General features: G+C 40.8%; 1 protein-coding gene across 3 annotated transcripts in view; it reads left to right on the forward strand.

Moving 5' to 3' along the window:
- LOC127440095 (dynamin-1-like) overlaps positions 1 to 16,903 on the forward strand; it is a 72,429-nt gene that overhangs the window by 41,609 nt on the left and 13,917 nt on the right. For all 3 annotated transcript variants that reach the window (XM_051696483.1, XM_051696481.1, XM_051696482.1), the window contains exon 15: positions 2,008 to 2,121. In XM_051696483.1, coding sequence (XP_051552443.1) covers positions 2,008 to 2,121 — 114 coding nt within the window. The remainder of the gene's footprint in view (positions 1 to 2,007; positions 2,122 to 16,903) is intronic.

A 16,903-nucleotide genomic window follows, 5' to 3' on the forward strand; every position in this document is an offset into this window, starting at 1 on the left:
TTGTGTATTTGGCAAATTATTATAGCATTATTGGCCAAAACCAAATTCACGATAGCTGTCTCTTGCTCTTCAGTGAACATGTGACCTCGCCCACCATGAAACCGTTGCCTTTCCACTCTGTAGAAGATTCAAGAACAGTGTGAGTGTGTGCCATAAACTGTAACATAATATATGCTATTTTATACAATATAGTAAGAATGTCTTCTTACAGTCAGCTGTACTGTTGTACAGTATGATAACCCACCAGACTGTGACCAATCATGCAGTGCACTGCAGCAAAGTTGGTGTTAAGTAAAGCAATCAGTGTTTGCACATGTGAGGAGTTAGTGTGAGGCACTGATGAATTAGTGTGGCATTTTGATTGGTTGTGTTTGAAAAAGGAAATCAAGATACTTCCTGTTAGAGTTTTGTGTGTTACATAGTGAATTGTGTGTTGTGTTTTGCAAAAAGTGTTTTTTGAAATTGAAAACTGAGTCGAAGGCCGAGAATTAGTGTATGGTTTTGCAGATTTGGTGTGTGGTTCTGGTGTTTGAGTGTTAGGTTTCAGAAATTGTGTGACAAGTAAGGATTTTGTGTGTAAGCAGTTAAAAAAACTGTAATACAAAAATCAGGAAAGGCCACCGCCTGTAGCTTCCTCGGGAAAGTGCCTCCTCCCACCCTTATTGGGACCCGGAAGACACCTTACCTAACTCGCTGGAAGGTCACGACGTGGTCGAGCGCTCACTGCAAGGCAGGCAGGAGCCTGCCCATGTCCGCCCCTCCGTACCTCATGACATGGTTCAGTGCCTGTGGCGTTTCGTCACTACATTGACACAGTGTCGAGTGAGTGACAAACAGGGAATGTCTTGGTTACTGATGTAACCCCTGTTCCCTGATGGAGGGAATGAGATGTTGTGTCCCTTCTGCCATGGTGCTGAACTGACCGCTGACATGGCCGGGACTCTCCCTCGGCTCCTCAGCACAACTCTGAATGAGTGGTTCACGCCATCTCCTTTTATACCCGTATGTCCGGGGCAGAGAATGGCATGCAAATTCCACTCACCAATTTTCATTGGCCTTTTCTGAATAAAGCAAAGGTGATTGGGACTCTCTAGAGCGAACCTCTAGTGTCACTACATCGACACAACGTCTCGTTCCCTCCATCAGGGAACAGAGGTTACATCAGTAACCAAGACGTTTTCACAGGAAATCCATTGCCCTCTTGAGAGCTGTTCCTGTAGATCAACCAACACACTCACATGGCGAAATCATCAGGATTCGTAAGACTTAAATTTGGCTAATTTGCAAGATATCAAGCGACTTCACTTGTTTCAATTCCTATGACTTTCACTACAGCCAATGACATCGCTGGACATCCTTTCCATCTAAAACGCGACAATTATTTGCTTCTGTCACACACAACAGCTTCCTACCATGTTTACACACTCTACTGATTGGTTAAATTTAGATAAGTGGTTTGGGTAAGGGCATAATATTAATAAGTATGTCCTTAATGCCTCGTGTGCGGAACTCGTGCTTACTTCCGCAGTAGACATCCGGGAATTTGCACGTGATGAAGTCATATGAGTTTATGCAAACAACATCGTGCGAGACCATACGAAATAGCCAACTCGTAAAGTATGTATGAAATTTCATGAGATCGGATTGAGATCAACTGGTAGAAACCTCAAGTGCTGTATATCTATTGTAACAGAATATCTATTGTTTTACCATTAAAAACCTAACAAACTTATTTTTGCTAAATGTTTTGCTTGAAAGGTGTGCAATTCTTAATAAATGCCATTCTGTTTGATATTCATTCACACATGTTAACTGTGATTCAAGAGGCCAAATACTTTTTTGGGCCTCTATCCTTCGAATCACTCCACAGTCACTTTCTTCTCACATAATAAAGTCGTTTCAACTCAAATTAATATTTCATGTCTGTTCATTTTGATATTTGTTAAACAAAATAATGACCGTCTGACTGTATATTATCTCTTATGTCTTTTGCATTTGCCTGACTAGGTGATCAGGAAGGGCTGGTTGACCATCAATAACATTGGAATCATGAAAGGAGGAGCAAAGGAATATTGGTTTGTCCTGACCGCTGAGAATCTGTCCTGGTACAAAGATGACGAGGTGAGTCACCCTCCGTTCCTCTGAAGTTGGTTGCTTTTCATAGAGCCAGTGCTTTATATCCAGAACAACACACAATAGACACACTGCACAGTGGAACAGTGGCCCTAAAGCAGCCTTGTTTTCTTGTCCCTGGTCTCTGTAGGTGGTTAGCATTACTTACACTATCAGTAAGACTATATTTACTCTATTTTACAATGAAACCATCTTTTCACCAGTGATCTATGGTTTAAATGCACTGCTCAACTGGTTCCAAGAAAAGATGCATTATGTCTGAAAGCAACAGATGAGGTCATACAGTATACACGGTATAAATTAGTGTTTCAGATCGTGTATTAGCTCTGTTTCTTATTTCAGTAATGGCCAGGCATTTTGCCGTCTTAATGGTCTGATCAAGCACAGGTGTTGCGGTACTGCCGTGACCCCCACCCCACTCCCGCTGTCAGTCCAGACTGGAGGTATGAGTAGAAGCAGACCAGGGGCTGGTGGGAGGGCTGCTCTGGGGGTTGGCGAGGTGGCATATGGTTTTCATTTACATACATACCAGATTTTGGTCCAACACTTCCCAAAAGCCCTCACTTGAAGTTAGTTTAGATATGCAGAGAAAGTCCTTTGAAAACAAAAGGGTTTCTAGTCCAAAAATACTTATTGTTTTAAATAAAATCCCTCTTTTGCATTTAATTATTTTTTATTTAATCTCCTCATTTTTAAAAACCACAGTTATGTTCCACTTGTGCCAAAACAAGTCCCTTATGGTCCAAGTGAATGAAATAAGAATCCAAACCATGACAATCACACACACAGAAATAACTTCTTTTATTTTCCAACCAAATCAGCATCATAACTATTCATTTCAGTTTCTTTCTTTCTTTCTTTCTTTCTTTCTTTCTTTCTAAATGGGGACATACCATAGACTTCTTTTGTTTATATAATGATAATTATGATTACTACAGACTATACCTAACCCAAACCCCTTTAAACTCTAAACCAAACCTTTAAAATAAAACTTTTTGTAACTTTAGGGGTAAACAATTACCCATTTTTTGTCAGTTTTAGATTTAGCTTCTGATTTAGATTTAGCTAAAAATAATAGAATAATTAATTAAGTTAAAAATAAAAGAAAATCATTTTATATATTGTATTTATAAAGGTTTTTTATATATATATAAATTAGGGCGTCCCATCCCATCCCGTTTTCAGATTTATATTTTGCTTCTTGGGACAAATTTGTCCACAAATCATAGCTATACTTAAACACACAGACATTACTAAACACATGAAGGCATGCAGTTTTCCATGAAAAGACATACAGAAACATGAATGCTTTGGTGAGACTTCAGTGTTGATGAACAGAACCGGATGATGTGTGTGCACCTCCCACACAGCCTAACCAATGTGCAGACTACTGTACAATCTCTACGCCCTGAACAGGTAGTCTGAACACTGGGAAAGCGGGGCAGGCATGACGCATCACAGGGAGATGAGATGAGTCCAACAGCACTGAGGAATGAACATGTACAAAATGTTTAGGATCACACATATAGTACATGCACATAATACAAAGATGTTAATGAACATATAATTTATTTATTGAAAATAAAATTCTTCACACATAATCAAAGTGAAAATGTCACTTATTTCAGTGTTTGGTGGTGTCACAATTAGCATAGACAGAATGAGTAAAGAAAGCCAATGATTATTATTGACAATTGAGGTTGAAGTTTTCACATAAGCTACTTTTGCAGGTAAACAAATGCAGTATTACAGCATTTAAAGTGCTGCGTAAAAATCACACCTTCATCCAAACATTCATTGTGTTTGGTCAATTATAGTAATTGAAGTTTTTTTTTTCCAGAGATGTTTGCCAAGATACATGCTAGCTCTTCCACAATGTATATACTGTATTTTGCCCCTTGTATATAAATGCAATTCTTTAATTTCATGTGTCCAATAACAGTTCCTTCGGTGAAATAAAATGAACCCTCTAAAATTTTAAACTTAAACTTACTGTAAATTGCTGCCTTAATTTTTTAAGTAAAATGAAAGTTGTGCCAATGTGACAAACTGCAGTGATATGCTCATTTTTGACCACTTTGAATTTTATTGCTAATAAACTAATAAAATCAAGTAAAAAGGACAAAAATTGCTGTGACAAGTTACAGCAAATGGATAAAAACAATAATGTTATTATAACGTAAGGATGAAATTTTGTTTGCAGTGTAGAATTTTCTGTCTTTAGTCTATCCAGCCCATTGTCCCTCCTTGCCTTTTAACTTTCATATCCATCTCTCCCATATGCAAACAATAAATACTTCAAAGGGACAAAAAAAAAAAAAAAAAAAAAAAAAGAAGAAAAAGAAATACCTCAAAGTTCTCGCATCCATGCCAATCAGAATTGGCATTAGCGTCAGACCATCAGATTATTCTCCGAAAACCTCAATCCATCCGTTTATCTGTCACTCTTTTTCTCTGTCTCTGTTGGGCTGGATGTCCAAGTGTGTAAGATGCCAAAGAGTGGTGGGTGAGTGGGGGAGGAGGAGAGGAGGACCCTTTTAAACCTCTTAGTGTTTAATGATGGTAGAAGGCAAAGAATGTGGGTGGCAAGAAGTTTTGGATTTCCTGGCCCTTTCACCCCCGTCGACTCATAAATCCCTCTAAAAATTATCAGCAAAGAAAAAAGAGACAAGATTATAAGTGAAGCAGCATTTTGGATTGCATCACAAGCCTGGTTTGTAACGCACGAGATCCAGCACAAATCATTCAATTTTCGTACTTCATTCAAAAGTGGACTTTTTTTCAGAATCGACGTGGCAGACTTTAGACTTTCCCCTGAAAGAGTTGAAAAAAGGGTGCGGGAGCGAAAGAGGTGGAGCTTTTCCCCCTTTTTTCCTCTGCCTTTGGTTTATGTTACTTTTCTTGTTAAACAGGAAGTCAAAGGTCAGAGGTTAAAAAAAAGTAAGGCAGAGAAAGCTGGTACTAATGAAGACCTGTCAGACTCACTCTTTGTGATGTATTTCTGGTATCTGTGTGTTAATATACACTGATCACCCACAACATTAAAACCGCCTGCCTAATATTGTGCCTTGTTGATGAGAGAGGTCAACAGAGAATGTCCAGACTGGTTCAAACTGACAAAGTCTACGGTAACTCAGATAACCGCTCTGTACAATTGTGGTGAGAAGATTAGCGCTTAGTTTGCGTTGTTTTTGCAGCATGCGGGAGTACCTACACAATATAAGGCAGGTGGTTTTAATGTTGTGGCTGATCAGTGTATGTATGTGTGTGGGTGGTGGTTCTTAGTTTCTTGGCATGGAAATGGAATTGTAATATCTCCAGATGTGCAGTCCTGTGGTCTGTACCTCTCTTCATGCTTCTATTTCTTCTGAAGCACACTTCCTCTCTGTATACTGGATAAAAGACCCTTTATACTGGCTTACAGCCCCCCTAACGATTACACACACATATGCGTGCTTTTAAACATATATGCAGACAAGAGTTAAGGTGCTTTAGTGAAGCTGACAGGAAGTCTTGCTTAGTTCACATCAGGACTAAAGTTCAGTCCCACCACAGAGCATTCTTCTGCAATGCAGGAGGGTTCTTATTAAAGGCACTGGCACAAAGATGACCTATAACCAAGAGACATAAATCATCTTTACACCGTTTGATCTGTCCCTGGGGTCGGGGACTCCCCTTACATTGGTTTGTCTGGACATTCATCTCTTATACTGACAGTTTAGATGGAGAATTTATTCCATCACCAGACACAGTGTTGTGTTACTGGAGAAAGAACTATTGTGATGGCTCTCTTCTTTGTCAGCAGTTCTAAAAATGAATATGAATTTGTGAAGATTTTAGAGGAATGTTCTGGGTTCAAAACAATTTAAGCTCTATAAATAGCCATGTGTGGCATGCTGTTGATTACCACAGAAAACAATATGGATTTGTCCATCACTCCAAGTATAAATTGTGGTTTTAGTTATGCTGTTACGATTGAAGTCTGTGGGGCAAGGCATAGACCTTTTTCACACTTCAGTGTTTCTCATTTCCAGTGGTGGCCCTCGCAGGGTAAACTTACGTCCAGTATCAACAACGGCCATTGAAATGTGAGCAAGATCTGCTCTATAGATAGTATCTATACAAATTAAATGGCTGGTAAATGTTTTAACTGAGGCCATAATCTGGAAATCGAGCGAGCTCACAGAGTTCCGGCTCGGAGATCCGCGGATGGATGCAGGCCCCGATCAATTCTGGCCAAATTTCTGAGTTTGTTTTGTGGAATAACACTCCTTCGGGAAAGTTTGTGGATGAATCTGCACATTCTTTGTGCTTATGCCTCCTATTGGCTGGAGTTTGTTTTGTGGGATATTTCTTGCAGGACATTGGTGTGATTAGGTCATTTGTTGCACTCATGTAACAGCCGAATAAACCGGCTCACTGAACATTCTTTTGACTGCTCGAGGAAACTGAACAGCTTTTTTTGTTGTTGTTTTTTTTTTGTGCTAGTTCTGCTAGCAGCTGGAGCTTATTTTATGGAGGAACACACCTTCGGGACAGTTATGTGGATGAATCTATACGCTCTTTGTGCTTATGCCTCCTATTGTCTGGAGTTTGTTTTATAGATTATTTTCTGTTGTGTAATTCTGTCTCACTAATTTGTATAGAAGCACCAGACTTGAGCAATCTGATGGCAAAGTTGTTGCGGGGGACTATTTGAGTTTAGAGGGATGGACACCAGTTGGCGCTGTCGTGCGCGGGGTTAATGCACACGTTTTTCTTTTTTCTGTTTGTTTGGTTCGGGGTGAAGTTCGAGGTTTGATTGTTGCACTAATGTTGGAATGTGGTCGTTATAATTTTATTTTTGACACAATCTATTTTTTCTAATATGTCTAAATTTAAAATGTTAGAGTGGATTGTCTCTCTCCACGTGGAATATGAATGGGTTGCGGCACCCCATAAAAAGAAGGAAGGTTATTTCTTTTCTTAAATGTAAGACATATGATATAGTGTTTCTTCAAGAAACACATTTTTCCCTGCAGGAAGCTGAAAAATTTGGGAAGATATGAGATGGACATGTTTTCTTTTGTGCTGGCTCAAGTAAGAGCAGGGGAGTCATTACACTGATTAGTAAGAATCTACAGTTCAAATGTCTCAAACCGATTAAAGAGAAATAGCAGAAATTCAGGGGCAAAGGTTGATTTTGGCAAATATTTACGCACCTAACGCTGATGATCAGGGCTTTTTTATAGATCTTGAAGGGATGTTGCAATCCGCTGGCACCCCTCATGATATAATATTGGGAGGAGACTTTAATCTTTTGATGGACTCAGTCCTTGATCATAGTGAAGCAAAAGTGTGTAAGCCCCCTAGAGCAACAGTGACGCTTCACAGAATGTGTAAAAATCTTGGTCTTACAGATATTTGGAGACTTTTGAACCCATCTGATAGGGACTATACTTTTTTCGTCATCCCATAAGATTGATTCTAGAATATATATATTTTTTTATATCTAAGTCCCTCATTTCGTCTGTTGTTGATTGCTCAATTGGAAACATCTTAGTTTCAGATCACCCCTGGTGAGTTTCATGTTTTTCATGTCTTTTATTTTGAAAATCTAGTTCCTGTTCAAGTCATGTGGTGTCATGTCATGTGATTTCCTGTTCCCTCATGTGATCTTGTCATGTGTTTCCCCTGTTCATGTGTCTTGTTTTCATTGGTTTATTGTCTAGTTATCTTGTTATCAGTTCTGTCTTTTCATTGGTTAACTTGTTTGTCTTGTTACCCTTGTCCATGTATTTAAACCTCTTGTTTGCCATTATCCATTGTCAGGTATTGTGTGTTAATGTATCGCTGTTGGTCCCATGAACAATTCAAGTCATCAAGTCAAGTCATGTTTACGTTTATGTTTTGTTTCATAGTCTAACCAAGTCATGTCAAGTTTAGTTAAGTCAATTTCATGTTTATGTTTTGTTCACGTTTAGAATTAGGGTTTCTGGATATCACAAATTTATAATAAACTGCACTTGGGTTCTACACTTCATCGTCGTGTTTGACTGCATTGTCATTGCCAGCATCAGCCAACATTACAGAATACCTGACCGACACAAGATGAACCCAGCAGTTCAGCTCCTCCGTCAATGCAAGGGGAGTCATCCCCTGGAGGATTATGTGGAGGAATTCTGTGCTCTGGCCTGCAGGGTGGATTTTAATGGGGTGGCCCACAAGGACTGTTTCCAATTTGGACTGAATGGGCCCATCTCTTCTCTGATGCCTGGCGGTCAGAGTACCCACAGCCTGGCTCAGTATATCGACCTTGCCCTGCAGATTATTGGTTCTACGTTCACTGTGGGGGAGGCGGATGCCAAGCCAGAGTTCCACGTCATGGCCGTCGAGCCAGAGTTCCACGTCATGGCCGCCGAGCCAGAGTTCCACGTCATGGCCGCCGAGCCAGAGTTCCACGTCATGGCCGCCGAGCCAGAGTTCTGCGTCATGGTCTCTGAGCTAGCGCCATCTTTTGCCCCGGATCCTGAGTCTGCTCCATGCCATGTCACAGCCACACCTCAGCCTGCTCCATGTCACAGCCACGCCGGAGCCTGCTCCATGCCATGTCACAGCCAAGCCTGAGCCTGCTCCATGCCATGTCACAGCAACGCCTCAGCCTGCTCCATGTCATGTCACAGCCATGCCTCAGCCTGCTCCATGCCATGTCACAGCCATGCCTGAGCCTGCTCCATGCCATGTCACAGCCATGCCTGAGCCTGCTCCATGCCATGTCACAGCCACGCCTGAGCCTGCTCCATGCCATGTCACAGCCACATCCGCAGTCGGATCGGTGCTTTCCTTCCTGCAGGAGAGGCTGGAGGGGCGGCTGTCCCCCTCCACCTTGAAGGTGTATGTAGCCGCCATTTCGGCACAGCATGATGCATTAGATGGTATTTGGGGAAGCACGACTTGATCATCAGGTTCCTGAGAGGTGCTAGGAGGTTGAATCCCTCCAGACCGAGCCTCATCCCCTCGTGGGACCTCTCTGTAGTCCTTCAGGGTCTACGGGGAGCTCCCTTTGAGCCCCTGGAATCAGTTGAGCTTAAGGCACTCTCTTTGAAGACTGCCCTCCTGACTGCGCTCTTTTCCATCAAGAGGGTAGGGGACCTGCAGGCATTCTCTGTCAGCGAAACGTGCCTGGAGTTCGGTCCAGGCTACTCTCACATGATCCTGAGACCCTGACCGGGCTATGTGCCCAAGGTTCCCACGATTGCTTTGCCGGACAGCAGAAAGGGATCGCTGTCTCCAAACAGAGGATCACCCATTGTGTCTTTGACGCCATCGTGATGGCATATCATGCTCAGGATGTGCCGCCCCCCTGTGGGGCTATGAGCCCACTCTACTAGGAGTGTGGCGGCTTCCTGGGCCCTGACCAATGGCGCCTCTTTGGCAGACATCTGCAGAGCTGCGGGCTGGGCAACACCCAACACCTTTGCAAGGTTCTACAATCTCCTGGGTTGAGCCAGTCTCGTCCCGTATAATGTCAGGTACGAGCAGATGAGTTCTGGGACAGCTTGCTGGGTATACCGCTTGCGCATAGTGCCTTTCCCCTCCCCTGAGGTGAAGACGTGCACTTTTGACTCCCAGTCGTGTTCACAAGTTGTGATCCCTGGATGACTTTCCTCCTTAGCCCTGTGGCAGGCGAGTTTGTAGAGAAACTTGTTGCTGGCCCAGTACATGTGCTAACTAAGCCCTGTATGGGGGTAGGTGCTCCACATGTGCTGGTTCCCCATAGGTGTCCCCATGTGATATATTTGCCGCTAAATCGTTTCTCTGTCAGTAAACTGCATCTTCCTTGGGCAGAAGGTCCTCTGCCCATGGTCACCGTGTTTGTAGATTTCCTCCCCTCTCGGGTAAGACCTACAATGGGACTTCTCCACATGACATACTTCCGATAAGACTCGGTAAGACCATGTGACGTATTTCCACTCGAAATGTCCCCCAGCCCCCAAGGGGTGGGGTGTGGTCTCCGTGGTGTCTTCCCCTTGAGAGTGACACCCCCCCAATGTAGACACTTATGGCCCCCAACCGGTAAACAAAATTCCACTCTTTTTGAGGAAAAGAGGCCACGGCTGGGCTAGCCTGTCCCTATTTGTTGGGCAAGTTGACTTGTTTCCAAAGGACCGTTCAACGCTCATAAGAGCGTTGGGGGAGGTTACATGATGCCTTGTGTGCTGGCTACGAGGCACACAGTGGTCTGCCCGTCTCGCACTGCCAGTCCATGTAACACAGTTCAGCTTATTGTGTCATTTCGTATAGGGACCCCTAGTGTCACTACATCGACACAACGTCGAGTGAGTGACAGATAGGGAACGTCCTGGTTACTTTCGTAACTTCCGTTCCCTGATGGAGGGAACGAGATGTTGTGTCCCTCTTGCCACAATACTGAACTACCCACTGAAATGGCTGGGACCTTGTCTTGGCTCCTCAGCACAAAACCTGAATGAATGGTTGCGAGCCAGCTCCTTCCACTCGCCAATTCCCATTGGCCTTTTTTCAAAATCAGTGGTGTTTGGGGCTCCCAAGTGTGACCCCTAGTGTCACTACATCGACACAACATCTTGTTTCCTCCATCAGGGAATGGAGGTTACGAAAGTAACCAGGACATTTTGGCTATTCAGGGCAAGACAGGAAAACTCTGGCTAGATATATAAAGCAGAGAGAGTCTTTTTCTACCATTCCCTCAGTGAAATCTGCTGGTGGCTTTGCCACTGAATTTTTTAGATCTTATGCTACAGAACTGGCTCCACATTTGTTAGAAGTTTATACGAAATCATTAAAGAATGGAAAGATTCCGCCAACCATGACACAAGCCTGGATAAGTCTGATTCTTAAAAAGGACAAAGATTCAAGCGAGTGTAAGAGTTATCGTCCAATTTCCCTGATCCAGCTAGATGTAAAATTATTGTCCAAAATTTTGGCTAACCAATTAAGTTATGACATCTCTTATACATATAGATCAGGTGGGTTTATTGGGGCCGTAGCTCTTCTGATAAAATTAGGCATTTCATCAATATTATGTGGTCAGTGGCGAATGATCAGGCTCTGGTTGCTGCCATCTCACTTGACACCGAAAATGCATTTGATATGGTAGAATGGGATTATCTTTTTAAGATTTTGAAAATATACGGGTTCGGGAATACTTTTATTGGATGGATTAATTTCCTTTTAGACACCTGATAGTGGTGGTACAAACAAATGGATTAATTTCAGATTATTTTACTCTGGATAGGGGCACCCGGCAGGGTTGCCCTCTTTCCCCATTATTGTTCTGTCTTGCCCTGGAACCATTAGCAGCTGCGATAAGAAAGGAAGATGATTTTGCAGGGATGGTGGCGGGAGGTATGTCGCATACGCTTTTGCTTTACGCAGATGATTTTTTTATTATTCGTCTCCGACCCCACTAGATCTATGCCTTGCCTCCACAGAATTATTAATTCCTTTTCTAAGTTCTCAGGATACAGAGTCGCTTGGTCTAAATCCTAAGCTTTGGCTCTGACAGCGTACTGCCCAGCGACGGCTTTTCAGCTGGCCGTCTTCCAGTGGCCCAAACAGGGCATTAAGTATTTGATCATTTTATTCCCAGCAAATTTGTGTGATTTAGTTAAAGTTAATTTGATATCATAGCGAAGTCTTTTCATTTGGAATGGTAAGCGTCCCATATTACATTTTAATAAGTTACATAGGCCGATTGACAAAGGTGGGCTAGGCATACCCAAGATTTTATTTTATTATTATGATTCGGTCTCAGACATTTGGCTCATTTGTCACTTCCACATGAGAGAGCCCCTCCCTGGTTTTGTATTAAACAGGAAGTTCTTGCCCCTATTTCGCCATTGCAAAGCCTTTCTATCAAACTAACCGGAGAAGTTAAATTACATCCCGTTATCTCACATTTGCACTCGGTATGGACAAAAGTGTCTAGAGTGTTTAATTCAGACATTTATTTAAATGTTGCCTCGAGCATATGGCTGAACCCAAAATTATATATTAATAAGTCCCCTTTCTGCTGGTCAGAGTGGATTGTGAGGAGGTTGCTACACTCAGTGACCTATATGAGAGTGGAGTGTTGAGATCCTTTGAAAATTTGGTTCAACATTTTGGGATTCCCAGATCTCAGTTTTTTAGGTATTTACAGCTGCGCCACCTGCTCTGTACTATTTTTTGGAATAGCATACACCCCCCTAAAGCGGCAGACACTCTGGGAGTGGTGATTACTGCTTTTGGAAAAAGTCATGAGGCATCAGTGTATTACTCCCTGCTAATTCAGAGTCTGGGGGATGGAGCTTTAACTTCTATCAAGAGATTATGGGAGAAAGACCTTAACTTGGTTTTGGAGGAGGGAGTGTGGGCTAGGATTCTAAAAAACGTCAAGTTTATATCTAGAGATCCAAGGGTGCGCCTTATGCAATTCAAGATTTTACAAAAGATTCTATTGGACCTCTCTAGATTGTATAGGCTTGGTCTTAAAGACACACCCACCTGCTGGCAATGCCAATCGGAGGATGGAGACATGGCCCATGTTTTTTGGTGGTGTGCTGATATTCAGGAATTTTGGTTAAAGTTTCAGAGATTTGTGTGTGACGTGTTGGGCACTCAGGTTTCGTTTTGCCACAAACTCTGTGTTTTGGGTGATGGGGGGTCATCGATATTGGAGATAAATACATAAAAAATTGGGTCCTGACCAGTGTTATGACAGGCAGGCAGATTGTTTTAAGGGGATGGAAGTTGGCTGGAACGCCCTCAATTCGGGAGTGGTGCGAGGAGATGGGGAGGGTGGTGTGTACTTATGTGAGACCACGGGGATGTTCGTTGGGGGTCCTGGTGTGGTTGTTGATTGGAGAGGGGGTGGGGTAGTAGTGGGAGTTAAATATTGATTCATTGTATATATGTTTTGTTTTTCTTTGTCATCTCTATTAATCAATAAAAATGTTAATCTTAAAAGATTGGAATTGGAAACGGTACATGATGACTTGGTTTCATTATTTAATTTGATAATTTGTACATTTATATTGCATTTAACATTATTGGGATTTTCTTACGAGGTTCAGTGAGACATATACATTATTATGTTTATTTTTGCATCTGTGCTGGGAGTATATATAGCTTTTTAGAATGAATTTCTTGTGATACCGTGACTCGAAGAGGGAAATGGTTGAATGAATATCCCTGCTAATGAGATGGGAGCTGGGCTGGCGAAGAATCCACACCAGGGCTGCATTTGAGCATATAAACTCAAAAGAGACTGCAGCTTGAGTTGACGAATCAGTTCAGAAAAGATGACAAATAATTTCCATGTATATTATATTGTGGATCATGGAAAACCAACAGTACAAAAGAGGTAAGAAGTGTTATTCGAGATAAATGTAAACTAAAGTAATAGCCGTAAACCGTAGCGAAAGTAACTTTACCCTGTGGTGTTGTAGTTTCCAGTTCTTGTGAAAAAGGCTAATTGCACTTGGATAAATGTTAAAATGCACACTGTTTTGATACTTAAGTCACAAGATGTAAACATTATTTGTGATCATTTGAGAATCATGTGATAAACTTGTTGTATCCAATTTTTCAACTCCTGTCATGACCATGTAAAGCCAGTAAGCTACACTCAGTAAGTTTTTATCTGGCTCTACTCATCCCGTCGGCCCCAGTAGTACTTAATATTGTTATTAAGTACTTAGTAAACAAACGTCCACTATCCAGGACGATGGGTGTCAGTAAAGAGTCCATTATAAGTTTATTTATTAAGTGCTACTGCTGCACACCAAAGATATTTGTTTATCTTCTGTTTTGTTACTTTTAGTCTTGGAGTGTTTGTCTCCATCTCATACTACACACATCCATATAATGGATATTCTTGGATTTAATCCAAACTAATTTTCACGCATTGTTGAGTGCTGGAGTGTGACCTGCAACTTGCGAGCACTCTGCTGGCTGAACACCGCCTTGTGCTGGCGGTTTGTTTCATGACTGCAGCAGGGACCTCTTGTTTGGAAAATTCATTGTTTACTTGTACTTTTATTGGTTACTGATATGACTGGAGTCTTCATCTGTGAATGTAAATCATTTTTCAACATATGATTATGAAAAAATGCTATTCATGTCTTTATGTGTAAAACTTTTTCAATATGTAAAACTTACTGAGTGCACCTTTAAATCGTCTGTCTACACAGAGACATATCCACCCACAGGAATTATGTCACAGGAGCCTTGAACTTGTATTGAACACGGAACTTTGCTTTAAGTAGTATATATTATTTATATTTCTGTATAACTATAATTGTATATTTATATTAGTATATACAATTTATATTTCTGGTAATGAATCAAGGGTTTTTAATTAAAAAGTAAAGCTTTTCACAGATGAAAGGTTTTACTTTGTCATTTTGACTCATTTTCATTACATATTTGTAATAATACAAATACAAACTGTCTGCTCTTTAAGTGAATCATAGCCAATAAGCCATAGTCTTGGCACAGTAAACTTTACAATGTGAGGTTTGGTGCAAATCTGCCAAAAAAATATCTAATGATCACTCAGTAAGAAAGCAAATACAGCAGCTCTGTTCCTGGGCTTTACAGACACAGCTTCCTCTGTGCTTTTATGAGACTGTGCGTGTGATTCAGCATTTTTGTTTACCCAGACGTGGGAGTCACTCTATAGTCTGTTATTACTTGGTATCGTGTAGTGGAGGAAAATTATTAACAAATTACAGGATAAATTATTTAATAATTTAAGAAAGGAGCTATATATATATATATACACTACACGGTCAAAACTTTTGAAACATTTGACTGAAATGTTTCTCATGATCTTAAAAATCTTTTGATCTGAAGGCATATGCTTAAATGTTTGAAGTTAGTTTTGTAGACAAAAATATAATTGTGCCACCATATTAATTTATTTCATTATAAAACTTTTTTGAAATTGATGACTTGGACCAAATAATAAAGAAAAGCAGCCAATAAGTGCCCAACATAGATGGGAACTCCTTCAATACTGTTTAAAAAGCATCCCAGGGTGATACCTCAAGAAGTTGGTTGAGAAAATGTCAAGAGTATGTTTCTGCAAATTCTAGGCAAAGGGTGACTACTTTGAAGATGCTAAAATATAACACAGTTTTGATTTATTTTGGATTTTGTGTAGTCACAACATAATTGCCATAGTTCCATTTATGTTATTCCATAGTTTTGATGATGTTACTATTATTATAAAATGTGAAGAAAAAAATATATATATAATAAAGAATGAGTAAGTGTTTCAAAACTTTTGACCGCTAGTGTATGTATGTGTATACACGTATACATAACGTGAGATAGGAACATAACGCGGGCTTGAGTCTAACCTGCATCTCTCGCACCATGTGTTACAAGCTGGCTGACCTTAATCAGGGTAGACATGTATATTTAGTTTGACACATACCAATTTAATATGTCATACTGTTGTGTATCTTGGGGTTGATTGTTGGTCAATGAAACATTGAAAATTTACTGAACATTTCCAGTGAACGAAAACTTTGTTGTGATAAATAAGATGTGACTTAGGATCTTAAGACATTACAACATATTGCATGGACTGTACTTCTGTTGTATCTACTGGTCTACACTGTAAAAAAATGTCTCGTAAAGTAACCCTAAAAAATTCAGTTCATGTGGTAACTTCTACATTAACTGGTTTTATTCATGTTAAAATATTTATTTTGTCTGACTAAATAAACCTGACAATTTAGGTTACACCAATAAAGTATTTTTTTATGGGTTAAATCAGATAGAAATAGATCCTTTAGCTAACAATTGCAGGTTACCACTTTTTTCAGTATGGGTTGGCTGATGCTGATACAGATATTGACAGAGCAGGATGGCCTATAGTTGAGACACCTATACGTTGCAATTGAGCTAATGTTTTTGATGCAATATTTGCTATTAATATATTTGCTATAGATTATATGCTATAATAATAATAATTTATACACTATCCAGTGCTTTATACAATTTAATACAGTATATGAAACTGACATGAGGAACGCTTCTGTTAATCAGCCGATCTCAAATCGGCCTGGGTGATATTGTGGACCATCACTGCTTCTGTCCCTCACAGCATTGTTTTCTTTTATGTCAAATTAAATATACCATCTTCCTTAACGAGTTGTGAAAAAAAGAGACTAATTCCCATCATTTGCAAAAACAGACTTGTTGAGTTTTGTTTTGTAACTGACAAAAGGTCAGCAGTACGCTAAATCTTGCATTGATGCTGAGCTGTATTCCTCTGTTTGTTTGTAAGTAGGTTACTCTTCCGCTGTGTGCACGCTTCACACTGTTAACATGCAAACATCTTTTTCATCTTCACTGCCTTTTCTCCTCCTACTCCTACTTCATTCTGTCATCTCTCCTGCTCTCGCTTTAAAATCCTGTCGAGATTTTAAAGGGATAAGCATCAGTCAGAATGATAAATCATCCCAGCATCCATATCACCCTGTAGCTCAAGACTGGTTGCCTACTGTAGCTAAGCAGGTTGAGCCTGGTCAGTACCTGGATGGGAGACCTCCTGGGAAAACTAAGGTTGCTGATGGAAGAGGTATTAGGGAGTCCAGCAGGGGGTGCTCACACTGCAGACTGTGTATGTCCTAATTCCCCAGTATAGTGGTGGGGACACTATATTGTAAAAAAGGCATTGTTGTTTGAATGAGATGTTAAACTGAGGTCCTGACTCTCTGTTGTCATTAAAAATTCCAGGACACTTCTTGAAAAG

This window comes from Myxocyprinus asiaticus, chromosome 4 (assembly GCF_019703515.2).
Source record: "Myxocyprinus asiaticus isolate MX2 ecotype Aquarium Trade chromosome 4, UBuf_Myxa_2, whole genome shotgun sequence".
Taxonomy (NCBI): domain Eukaryota; kingdom Metazoa; phylum Chordata; class Actinopteri; order Cypriniformes; family Catostomidae; genus Myxocyprinus; species Myxocyprinus asiaticus.